The sequence below is a fragment of the Balaenoptera musculus genome, chromosome 1, assembly GCF_009873245.2.
Source record: "Balaenoptera musculus isolate JJ_BM4_2016_0621 chromosome 1, mBalMus1.pri.v3, whole genome shotgun sequence".
Classification (NCBI taxonomy): Eukaryota; Metazoa; Chordata; class Mammalia; order Artiodactyla; family Balaenopteridae; genus Balaenoptera; species Balaenoptera musculus.
In genome coordinates, this window is record NC_045785.1 from 176,258,625 (window position 1) to 176,271,930 (window position 13,306).

At 40.5% G+C, this 13,306-nt stretch overlaps 1 protein-coding gene across 1 annotated transcript in view; it reads left to right on the forward strand.

The window, feature by feature from the left end:
• The first annotated feature begins 1,869 nt into the window (after nt 1–1,869).
• The window catches only part of CDC73 (cell division cycle 73), an 87,250-nt gene continuing 75,813 nt past the window's right edge, over nt 1,870–13,306 (forward strand). Inside the window, exons 1-6 of the mRNA XM_036860156.1 lie at nt 1,870–2,254; nt 4,739–4,844; nt 7,792–7,861; nt 9,669–9,731; nt 9,815–9,867; nt 13,033–13,121. Of these exons, the coding sequence (XP_036716051.1) occupies nt 2,124–2,254; nt 4,739–4,844; nt 7,792–7,861; nt 9,669–9,731; nt 9,815–9,867; nt 13,033–13,121 (512 nt within the window). The 5' untranslated portion in view covers nt 1,870–2,123. The remainder of the gene's footprint in view (nt 2,255–4,738; nt 4,845–7,791; nt 7,862–9,668; nt 9,732–9,814; nt 9,868–13,032; nt 13,122–13,306) is intronic.

The window sequence follows — 13,306 nt, forward strand, 5'->3', positions numbered from 1 at the left end:
ATTCAACATCTTGTAATAAACTATAATGGAAAAGAAAAAAATAGAATCATTACCCTCAAAAAAACATGATTTATCCCCAAAGAGAGACTGTTTGGTCACTGCTATAAAACTGAATGTTTGTGTCCCCGCGCCCGTCCACCAATTCATATGTTGGAATTCTAACTCCAGGGTGATGGTACCAAGAGTGAGGCCTTTGGAGGGGTGACTAGGAACTTATATATATATAAAAAAGACTCCAGAGAGCTCCCTTCCTCTTTCTACCAGGTGAGGATGCAATGTGAAGACCAAGGTCTATGAACCAGGAAGCAGGCTCTCACCAGACACTGAGTCTGCAGGTGCCTTGCTCTTGGACTTCCTAGCCTTCAGAAATAAATTTGCTTATAAGCCATCTAGTCTATAGTATTCTCTTATAGCAGCCTGAATGGACTAAGATAATCGTTGTTTGTTTACAAAATAAAATTAAGTATCTTCTGAGGGGACTGAAGTTGACTCTCCTAATCTATCATAAAACTTTGACTTCCTTGAACTCATCTACACATTTATTGATTTAACATTTTTTTAAGGGGCCAACAACGTGGCAAATAATGTGCAAGACACTCTGATAGGATGACACAGGTCTATTGTCATTTAGTTTTGTAGGGGAGGCAGTCAAGTAGTACTGGGTGCTCTGATACAAGTATAAATAGAGTAGATAGTGCTGGGGATAAATAAAAAACGTTCTTTTTAACCTGAGTGTTTGGGGCGAAGTTTAGGAAAATACCATAGTAACGGGAACATTTGCAGAATAGCCAAAATTTCTCAAATTCAGTTGCAAAATGGCTAGAGTGTATAGAAAAATGAACCACATTCTTCTATGTATGTCTCTGCAGGGCAGATAACGAGAATTGAGTCTTTTCAAAGCAGGTAACAGAATTTGGTTATGTCAATCACAAAGTTGCCTTCTTTTCCTTTCTGCTTATAGTAAGAGAAATTTTTAAAAATGGCCTATGGGATATGTTTCAATTAAGGTAAACAGGCCACAGTACATTGAATTTCTATCAATAAATTGAGTTCGTGTTCTCTAACTTTCCTATCAGCATCTTGGAACAGAGCCATTTAAATGTAGCCCTTTGGGGTTGGCGGGGAGAAGAGGACAGGATGGAAAAAGTCACCACCTAAGGAATTGAGGGGGAAGATCCAACATTTATGATATTTAGATGATTTGCTAGGTGCTTTCACCTTCTTATACTAATTCCATTTTCTCCATTAACCAATTGATGCTGTGAGAAGGTGCGTAACTTGACCAAGGTCAAAAGGCAGCTAACAAACACCAGTGCCCGGGATTGATCTCCACTGGACGCGGTCTTCTCCACTATGCGAGTCCACCAAAAACACGTAATAAAAAACAACCCCCAAAGCAACCCCTTCCCCCAAACCCGTCCCTTCAAAGAGGGCTTAATCACTAAGACCTACAGGCCATTTGCTAGGCGGGTCCGATCTAGTTGGGAAGGTAATCCCGGTTCTGCAAATCTCTCGCCAAACTCCATCCTGGCTAAAGAAGAGACCCGAGAACCACTGGCCACACTCCAGGTGGGTCGTGGAGCACCCAGTGCGCGCTCTAGGGATGGAAGTTCCGGACTCTCCGCGCAGGTGCGCGCGCACCTGTCGCCTGCCGCGTACGCGCCGCGCGGGGCGGGGGGACGAGGATGAGTTACGTGCCCCGCGCGCGTGCGCCGGGCAATGCTCCCTGTACGTGCGCCGTACGTGGGCACGGCGTCCCCGCGCTCCGAGTTTCGGTACGGGATTTGGCTCCGCGCCGAGTGGGAGTCTGGGAGGGGCGTTTCCCGGGCGGGCGCGGCGCCCCCTGGCGGCGGGCGGCGGCGCTGGGGGCCCTGGCGGCGCGAGATCAGGCGTTCTCCGCGGGCAGCCCGCGGCGGGGCCTTGCTTGCTAGCGCGGGGTCCTCGGCGGCCTGGGTGGCTCTCTCCTCAGCTGCTGTCGTAGGCGCGGACCGCTGCCAGTGCGGCTGCAGTTGGCTCGCGGCGGCGGCGGCGGCGGCCGAGGCGGGGGTTGAGGCGACAGGCGAAGAGGGCGGCGGGCGCGGCGGCGGCGGAGCCCGGGGCGGGCGGCAGCGAGGGGGGCGAAGATGGCGGATGTGCTCAGCGTCCTGCGACAGTACAACATTCAGAAGAAGGAGATTGTGGTGAAAGGGGACGAAGTGATCTTCGGCGAGTTCTCCTGGCCCAAGAATGTGAAGACCAACTACGTGGTTTGGGGGTGAGTCCGGCGCGGCCGGGGCCGGGGGGCGGCGGGCGGCGGGGCAGAGTTGGGCGACCCCGGGGCCCCCTCTTCCCGAACCCCTCCCCCCCGTTCCCTATGGGGATGGAGGAAACCCGGTGCTCCGGGGAAAAAGTTTTCCCAGGAGCAGAAGTTGCACTTGTAGGTGAGGAGGGAGCGGGAGGAGTGGTGTCTGCAGCGGTCCATTCTCTGAGCGTCGGGGGAGGGTGCCGTGGGGGTTTGTTTCTGCCCGTGTGTGCCGAGTGCTGGCTGCGTGCATAGGTGCAGAAAGGAGCGCACCGCCGGGTGCCCAGAAGTCTCTTTTTTGTTCTTTAGTTTTTCCTTTCTCTACGCGGCTGCTCTGTAACTATCTCTGCTGGCCCCTTGCAGCTCCTGATCTGTTCCTTCTCCTTTCCCGATTCCCTCAAGCAGAGGGAAAGGAACCAATTCTGAAGTTAGGACGGGAAAGAGATTCGGTGACTTTGGAAGAGTAGTCAGAATCTGTTGGAGGTGAAGGCAGGAGTTTCCTCAGGGAGAAAGTTCCTGCTGAAATGGAGTAATGGGAAAAGTAAATGGGAAAAGAGTCTGAAAAAGAATGGATATATACATATGTATTACGAAAAAAAAAAAAAGAGAGAGAGAGAGATGTCTGATCATCGTTGGGGGCCTTTTGAGTGATGTCTCTCTCAGTGGTGTTTCATCTGGACAGCTAGAACCCTGGGCCAGAACTTCCATACTCACTTTGTTTGATCGAGTGGGAGCAGCGGGCTTTAGGAGGAGTTGATGAAAAGCTAGGTGAAGTTTAGTTGGTTGGTTTTTATTTTTTATCTTTTGGCCTCGAGGGCTTACGATTTAATTAGCTTTATGAAATGTTGATGGAGAAATCATTCTGAGTTTTCTGTGTGTTTTCTCTTCCAGAAGGAGTTTGCCCAGACAGAATTGCATTTGATTGGGTTTTAAAAACAACTTTTAAGAGTTTCTTTGGGGGAAAAGAACTTGATGTGGGCAGTGCCAAACTATGGAAGAGGGTAGGAGCCCTCTGCCCCGCCCATAGGAGCTAGGGGCTGATTGGGTTTTTAACTGATTGGTTTTTCTTTAAAAAATGGTTGAGTACTCGAGACTGTTCAATCTGAGAACTAGGAAAAATTGTGAGGAGCCGGGTCGGTGCCTCAAAGGAGGTTACCTCGATTAGAGTAGAGGAGATAAGACATAACTTGATAAGAATCTCATTCCAGCTCTTAAAAGAGCAGTCACTTCTACCTGGGGGTGTTAGGAAAGGTTTCATGGACGTGTGTTTGGCATGTAGACGTGCTACATACAGGTTTTTCTTGAATAAGTGAATGAACAAATGAATAAGCCTTAAGGAATGGATAGGAATTCTGAGGGTGAAATGGTGGGTTTGGTGTTCCAGGATGAGGGAACTGTGTGGTTAAAGGCATGAGAGCTGGAAAGGAAATGTTTTGACAGCCATTCAGTGAAGCAAGTAGTGAGAAAGGAGTGCTTAGAATAGTAGATTTTAAACTTTCACAGCAGTGTGTCACACCAATACAAACATTTTCATTTACTGTTGTTGTCTGTGCACATGTAAATACACACATATACATAACATTAAACAATTTACCCTTATTGAATGCAGTGCATTCTATTTTTATATATATATATGTATATATCATAAAGAAATACCAGGTTGTGACTCATATATTATACTTCACAGTACAATGATTGAAAAGTGGTGTGTGCTTTGAAATATATTGATTTAGAGGAAAAGTGGAAGCAGAGGCTAGAAAAGTAGGTTTGGGGCTGTTTGTATTGGCCGGTACTCAGATGAATTTAAATAACACGTTGATATTTCTAGATGGAGAGAATGTAAGAGGGAGGGTGGGATTGGACGCTAACATTTGTTGAGCAAGTAATAGTATGTGCTTACAAGGATAGATCTTGCACCCCTAGACGACATTGTTTTATTACAGGTAGAATTAGTTTGGGTTTTATGTCATTGGTTTAATTTGAGGGATGTCATAAGACTCAAATGTCTGAGATTAATTGTTGTGTTTAAGAACGTTGTTCAGCAGTATCTTACTTAGGAGACAGGATACATTTCTTGGAAGTTTAGCACCAGTCGTAGTTGTGCTTCTTTTAATCATTTGATTGTTTTTTCTTACGGATCCTCTCTAACCGATTAGGTTTCTCTCCCTATTGACAAAGCCCAGAACCTAATTGGGCCAAATTCTAAAAAGTCTGTAGTAATAAAGTATGAATATGGTGTGCTTTCCTTACTTCTTGCTTTTTGTCACTATCTACTTTTGTGTTCCTTTTGCCCAAATGACAGTTCCACTTACTAAATTTCATACCCTACATGTATCTTTGTTAGCTATGTTAAATCCGTCGTGGATAGCAAAGTGAGTGTAGATAAATTAACACACGTGATTAAGCCGAAGGAGTTGTATTAGAATGTGAGTAAAAATATTGTCTTAATCATTTCAGGACTGGGAAGGAAGGCCAACCCAGAGAATACTACACATTGGATTCTATCTTATTTCTACTTAATAATGTGCACCTATCTCATCCTGTTTATGTCCGACGTGCAGCTGTAAGTAGAATTCATTTAAAAACTCTTTTGATTTGATAGTTGGTATCATTTGGTGTGGATAACTTCCGTCATGGGTTTTAGATCAGAAGAATGAAAAGTTTGTTTGTATCTATATGAAAGTCTCCTGGAGGGTCAAAATTAGATCGATCACTGTGACTTATGCATTTTTAAATCTGTGATTTTTCTACATGTAAGACGTGGGTAATGTTTATAACAACAGAAGTTTCAAGGCTGTTTGTAGGGATGTTTTAAAAAATCTATGAGCCTGTGGAAGGACCTTGATATTCAGAAATCTAGTTTAATTGCAAGGAAAAAATTTTTTTTGGCATCAAAAAGAACCAAGTTTAGTAGACAGCTTTTTAAAATGAATTTTTAATCAATTTTATAAACTTTTTTCATACTTAAGTGATAAATTCATTTGTTTTCAGATGCTTGAAAGATGCCTGCTTTCTGCATCTGAGTGTATGAACACTGCTTTTCTGAACAAGAAATATATATTTAGTGTCAAGTATGTATTGAAAAAAGTAATATGTAGGGTGAAACTATTTAAGACTTTGGAAATAGTGGGATAAAATATCAGCATCTCGCTTTATAAAGCTATGTTAGCTCATATTAGATCTTTAAAAACTGAATCAGGCACTAATTAGAATGTTTTGTTGGATAAGTCCATTCATTTTGGAGTAATAAATATAATCCAGACACTTGGTTTAGGTTTAGATTACGTCTCTGGGGAATGGCTGTAGTACGTAACTGATTCTGTAATTGTTAACTGTGGGCCTTAGGACCTTTGGTCACGTAAGATTTAACTATTATATTTCTTAAATATTTGACAGATTGAAAGGGCAGAATTCTAAAAGTCTAGGGTTCTACAAATTTTGTTTTCTCCAAACTCCTTTGTATTATTTGCTCTTTCCTGTGAGCAGACCATTTCTGAAATGAGTTTTTCCTACTCGTAGCCCCTATTTTAGTGTGAATACTCATACTTTTTTTTGTTGGTGATAACGTATATATAATTCATTAGTGACCAAATGATGAAGTATGTTATCATACTTAGACACAATAATTTAAAGAAAATCAATTCAAATATTTTAACTATTTATGATAGTCCATGTAGACTAGTTTTTAAAAACAAGCACAAAAAAATTGGTGGGCTCTTGTTTATACTCATAAGCAAAAATTAAATTTTAACCTAACTTTTAAAAAACAGATTAATGTTAAGTGATTAAATATAGTTTATCTCTATCATTGAGGAGCATGTGCAGAATGTTTGCTGCAGTGAAGTATAGTCAGTTCTCAACATAAGACAATGAGCCAGAGATATTAAGGGTTCTTGTTCATTGTTGCTTATGTAAAGTAACAAAGGGTTTATAACTGTGTAATCCTGTAACCACATGTTTTTCCCGTACTCTGTTGTCCTTAGTTTACATTATAAAAATAGTAGTGAAAATTGTGGTAATGGTAGAATTCATTGAATTCATGGCCCAAGGATGACTTGGTGCCTAAAGTATGCAGTTTTATTTGTTTTGCTTACCTCTTTACAAATTGCTAATATAGGAGATTAAAGGAAAACTACTCATGTAGCACAGTAGATACATTTTCCAGATTTAATTTTTCAATTTTCCCCCCCGCTTACAAAATTTATACACACTCAAGGATAAGAAAAGGGATACGTAATGTAGAAAGTAAACAGCTGTCGTTAACATTTTTCTGTATAGTCTCCTGCTTTTTTCCCTGTGCCTAAGCAACACATACCTATTTTTTAAATCATTTTCTTTTTTCTTTTCTTTTAGTTAAAATGTAGTCGATATACAATAATAAAATATTTTCAGGTGTACAACATAGTGATTCAACATTTACATACATTGTGAATTAATCACCACAGTAAGTCTAGTAACCATCTGTCATCATACAGAGTTTTTGCAATATTATCGAGTATATTCCGTGTGCTGTACATTACATTCCCATGACTTAGTTATTTCATAATTGGATTGTTTGCTTTTTTGACGTTGAGTCGTGTGAGTTCTTTATATATTTTGGATATTAATCCCGTATTGGGTATATTGTTTGCAAGTGTCTTCTCCCATTCAGAAGGTTGCCTTTTCATTTTGTTGATGGTTTCCTTCATGGTGCAAAAGCTTTTTAGTTTGATGTAGTCCATTTTTTTATTTTGTTGCCCTTGCTTGAGGATACAAATCCAAAATAATATTGATAAGACTCATGTCAAAGAACACACTGCCTGTGTTTTCTCCGAAGAGTTTTATTGTTTCTTAATTCTTACATTTAAGTCTTTAATCCATTTGAGTTTATTTTTGTATATGGTATAAGAAAGTGGTCCAGTTTGATTCTTTTGCATGTAGCTGTCCAGTTTTCCCAGGACCATTTATTGAAAAGCCTGTCTTTTCCTCAGTGTATGTTCTTGGAACATGTACTTATTGTTAATTATGAAAATATAGTTTTAGTGGCTAATTTAGTTTATTTGAAACAGTTCAGTTACCATATTTGGAGGAGGTCTGGTTTGGGTGTGAGAAAAGAAAGCACTTTGGAAACCTTGAATAAAATAAGCAAGCAATGGGACTAAAAAGATATTTGTCCCGAAAAGCAAAACATCATGAGTAAAATTCAAAAATAAATACTTAGAATAAGCCAAGGGACAAAAAAGACTAATCGGTATTTAAAAGAGGATAGGGTTATTGTTTCATTTCTAATGCTTACCTTTTGTATATCTTACTGGAATTTTGAGGATAAAGTTACCAAAAATTAATATGCTTAAAAATTGTCAAGATTTTGTTAGGTTCTTACAGCCTAATTATTTTCTAAAAAACATGATTCTAAATATATGTTATCAAGATATGTTGGAATAAAATTCAGACGTTACAGGATGTTTATCTTTACCAAGTTTCTTATAATTGTTATTGATTTGATATCTATTTTAAAATTTTGACTTTAGACTGAAAATATTCCGGTGGTTAGAAGACCTGACCGAAAAGATCTACTTGGATATCTCAATGGTGAAGCATGTGAGTAATTTTTAAATTGCTCTCACTCTTAAATAGACATTGTTGCTTTTTTTTTTTCCCCTGTGAAATAAGAATTAGTGGGAAGAGATTGTGGATTCCCACTAAAAACTTCCCCTACCTGCAGCCGTGTCCACGTGCTGTCTTCTCCTTCCTGTTATAGTGGATGCGCTTGACTCTTGGGGCCAGTCACCCCTTCCCTGCGTGTGGGTTTCATCTCCTTTCACACTCTCAGAGATTCTGCCTTTGCACATTGCTGCTTCTGTTTTACATCGTCAGTTCTCTTTCTTCTGCACCATTCCCTTGAGAACATACACAGTGGTCTCTCTCATTAAAACAGTTCTCTGAGCCCCCCTGTACCCCACCTTCCTACTCTCTACTGGTCCATCTGTCTTCTCCTTTTCATTACAAAATTCTTTGCAAGGGTTGTGTGGTGTCACTGCTTCCTCTTTACCTCTGATTCTCTCTTGAATCTACTCCTGTCTGACTTTCTTCCTCACCACCTCACTCAGATCACCGTTACGAGCTCAGCACTGACGTAAGGGCTGGCAGATCCTTTGGTCTCTCCGCTTCACGGCTAACTTGACCTCTCAGCATCTGATACTGTTGACTGCTTGCTCCCTTTTGGAAAGCCTTGCTGACTTGGCGTTTGGGGCACCGGACTCTTGAGGTTCTCTTTCTACTCATTGTCCACCTCACTTGTTTTCCTTGCTTCCTCATCTCCAACACTGACATGTTCCTGAGCTTCACGTTTAGAAATTCACTGTCGGCGTCTTCCCTTGGATATTTAACAGGCATCTGAAACGTAACATATCCAAGTAGAGTGCCGATTCCTGCCTTCCCTTCTCCCCACCGACAGAACGAAAGCAGCAAGTCTGTTCTCCCAGTGTTCCCGTCTCAGTCTCAGTAAATGGTACCTCATTCATACAGTTGCTTAGGCCACCAACCCTGGAGAAATCTTTGATTTCTCTTCTCTCACGGCTCACATCCGTTCCATCAGCAAGTCCTTTCTTCACCTTTGAAAGTATGACAGCTTCTTACCATCGTACGCCCACCCTGCCCCACCTTCCTCTGTAGACCATTGCGTAGCCCTCCGGAAGGTCCTCGCTCCGCTGTTTCCTGCAGTGTAGCCTCTGCTCACCACTCAGAGGGACCTATTTTTGAAAAAGCATCTGAACTTGATTGTGCCACCCACCTGCTCAAGGCCATCCTGTGGCTTCCCGTCACACTCAGAATGCAGCTCATCCCCCTTTCCTGAGCGTCGCGGTTGTGCTTCTGCCTGTCTCTGTGCCCTCGTCCTCTCCCAGTCTTCCTCTGCTCACAGAAGTCCGGTCTTCCTGGTTCTTTTAGCTTGTCTAACCTTAGAGTCTTTGCACTTGCTGTTCCCTCTGTGTCACATTTTGTTTCTCTGCGTTGTCACGTGACGCACTTCTCACCACCCCATTCAGAGCTGTGCTCTAATGTTGTTCCCTTATATATATACGTTTATGCTTTTATTTATGTTTACATACACTTTTATGTACATGTGTTGTGATACTGGAGTATATTCTTTGAAGTTGATTTCAGTCAGGTTATCTTAGTTTGTAAGTTAAATGGTCAAAAAGAGTTTGTCCTCTTACAGACATTCTAATACAGATTAATCTTTTATAATAAAATGTTTTTACAAGCCTGCTTTAAAACTTATTTTTTTAAGGGAAATAACCATATATAAAGTAAGAAATATAACAAATCTTGAGCATTCACTTGTAATAATATCCAATACATGTGTTCAAATATTTATCTTCTCACAGAAATCTTTTTAAATCTTCAGCAACATCGGCCAGTATAGACAGAAGTGCCCCTCTAGAAATAGGTCTGCAGAGATCTACTCAAGGTATGTCTTGTTGCATGTTTATATTGAACTTTCAAACACCAGTCCCCAAACTATACATTTATTTACTTCTTTTTTCCTTACAGTCAAACGAGCTGCAGATGAAGTTTTGGCAGAAGCAAAAAAACCGCGAATTGAGGTAATGGAACTTTATTTTAAAAGTGATTCGTTTTTTTTATGGAGATTGGAATCATGTAGTAGTAAGAATTCTTTGCTCATAGTAGTCCTAAGAACTTGTTTTTTCCTGGAAAAGTGGTAATATTAGAATGAACAGTTGATTAATAAGTAGCTTGAGCTATCGTGTAAGATCTCTCACATACAAGCTGTGTGATGGACAAGTCACTTTATTTTCTGTGCCTTTATTTCCTTATGATGAAAGTGTTGGCCTAGATGAGTGGTCAGAAGACTTTTTCTGTGAAGGGCCAGATAGTAGCTACTTCAGGCTTTTTGGGCATTGTCGTCTTTGTCCAGCTCCTTGACTCTGCCACTGCAGTGTGAAAGCAGGCATAGGCAATGCATAAATGAACAGACGAGGCTGTATTCCAGTAAAACTTTACGAAACAGATGGCCAGCCAGATTTGGCCTTTGTGTTGTGGTGTGCCTACCTCTGGAATAAGGTGGTGTAGGAGTTTACTCCACTCTGAAGAGCTGTGAACATGAAGTGCCTATTCCAGTTACTTCTTCCAATATTGACATATCAGGTTATATGTCTTTTTGGTAGCATTTTATAACCAGCAAGTGGAATATTAGTATTGGTAAACAAGGGTAGTTCATGTTAAATAGAAACCTGTAAGTAATGCAGTTAACATTGAAAAGAAAATTTGTTGACCAGCTCGTATACTGCATAAGACAATTAAACTTTGGGAGTTTAAATTGTATGAGTACAATACTATTTATTTAAATTTGTAACAAGCCCCAGATCAGTTGCATATAAACCCTCTGAAGATGGAGGATCATGTATTAGAGGCACACTTAAAATCTGAGAAATGACTGAACTGGCTATATATCAATGACCAGTATGGGAAGAACACTTGTAATCACCAGTAGTGTTAACATTACTAGAAACTTAAGTTTTGTCATTTCACACTTAAATAAAAATCAAATAGTTGTACCTTTTGCCTGCTTCATGAACAGCAAAGCATCCACAATTAAGGGTAAGAAAGGTAACTTAAAGGGACAGGGTTGGTTGGTAAGTACATACAGTAGAATCACTGACAAAATTTGATGCTAAGATTACATAATTTTACTTAAAGATACTCTGAGACATGGACGCGATGTTTTTCAGATGATAGTGATAATTAGCTTGTTGTTATCCTGTGCTAGGTGATACTGTATGTACTTTATGTATATCATTAACTCATGTAATCCTCACCACCACCTCCTGAAGTTGGCAGTACTGTGCATGTCATCTGTGAGCAAACAGGCTCAGAGACAAGTGACTTGCTGAGGTGCACATAACTGGGATTAGAGCCCAGGCAGTGTGGTTCCTACCTAGTCCACTATGCTGGGTACAAACTTTGTGGCAGTAAAACTGAAATTTTCCCCAACTCTCTTTTTGTGTAAGGAGGTTATAACCCACTTTGTACAAAGTGAGTGAATTTAGGACTTCCTTGGTGGCGCAGTGGTTAAGAATCCGCCTGCCAATGCAGGGGACATGGGTTCAAGCCCCGGTCCGGGAAGATCCCACGTGCCACGGAGCAACTAAGCCCGTGCGCCACAACTACTGAGCCTGCACTCTAGAGCCCGCGAGCCACAACTACTGAGCCCGTGCATGACTACTGAAGCCCGTGCACCTAGAGCCCGTGCTCCGCAACAAGAGCCACCGCAATGAGAATCCCGCGCACCGCAACAAAGAGTAGCCCCCGCTCGCCGCAACTAGAGAAAGCCCACGTAGCAATGAAGACCCAACGCAACCAAAAATAAAATAAATAAATAAATTTTAAAAAAAGTGAATTTAGAGATACCATTTAGTTGGAAAAACGTGAACTTCATGGTTTAATTATTTGAAAAATAATTGAATGTATCAGAAATGCAGAATTGCTAGGATCTGGTAACTTTAGAAACCAGCAAGAAATAGCATTATAAAATGCTTTCCAGAGCATTTGTAGGGTTAAAATGAATTACATAAATAGCTATTGATATATTACATAAACAGTTTTCAGTTCAGCAGATCTACATTGAGGACCTGCTGGGCACTATGCTAGCAGAGAGAAACCTTAGGATCTGGTTAAAACCTAGGCTGCAGTTGTCTCTAAAATCAGTCTCCTGGGACTTCCTTGGCAGTCCAGTGGTTAAGACTCCCTGCTTTCACTGCTGAGGGCCCGTGTTCGATCCCTGGTTGGGGAACTAAGATCCCCACAAGGCGCACGGCGCGACCAAAAAAAAAAAAAAATCAGTTTCCAAAGGAACTTGAGTAATATGTGTTAAATCATTCTTACAAATGGAAAGAGTTTAATGTGCTTGTTAAAATATTAATCTTTGCATTCATCTCAGCAATATGCCTGTTTCGAGTTTTACATGGTTAGAACACAACTGGAGCACATCTCTCTGGACCTCTTGAACGTACTGATGGTTTTTATACAATTTCATATTTGTTAGCCATAGACACTGACTCTGGTTCTCAGTTTTCGTGTTTGTTGAATGTGGGCATTGAACTAGATCAGAATTAGTAAGTTTTGTTTTTAAGTAACCGAACACTTTTCAGACTGACTTTTACCTGAGATTCTAATATCTAAATGAGGTAAAAGTCAAGCTACCAAAGTTGAATTCAGATAAGAAGTGGCTCATGGGCACTTTGTAGGAAGCTCCTGATGTTCTGAGGAGCATACTTTGAAAACCATTAAAGTTTCACTTCTGGTGTTTTGTTCTGTGCTGATAGATTCAGGACCTGGGGCAACAGATGAAAAAAATCTAGACCCAAAATGAAATTTTTGACTGTGGCGAAGGCTTCTCATAAAATTTAGTTATAAACTTTCCTGAAGAGAAGGAATTTATTTGTTGTATGTTTCTTTCTGAATAAAAGTAGCTATGATATGTTATGGGAAGAACACTTAATCATAGAAAAAACTTACTAAAGTTTATTTGTAAGCTTTTAGTCAGTTTTAATCTTACATGATCCAACATATATTTATTATTGTTGTCTTTATGTAACTAAAAATATTTTAAAATTGACCAAAGGCCAGTGATGCCTGGGACTTTATAGGTGGGAACTTGGGTAAGGAAAAGTTATGTGCAGTGTTTCTTTTTGTTGTTGTTCTACAAGTTAAATAAAAATTTAAAATATTCACTGAGTGATTATTTTCAGGATGAAGAGTGTGTACGCCTTGATAAAGAGAGATTGGCTGCTCGTTTGGAGGGTCACAAAGAAGGGATTGTACAGACTGAACAGATCAGGTAAGAATTTCTTTAGTAGAAACTGAGCAGTCTAGGTATATGTAAGTATATATGGAAAAAAGGGATATTAATATGCTGTCTACATGTGTTCTTCATTGCCCTCAGTTCAGAAGATGCTTGAGCATGTTTCATGATGGGAGGATTGGAAGCCATTGTGCTACTTATGCTTTCTGGAAGCTTCTTGA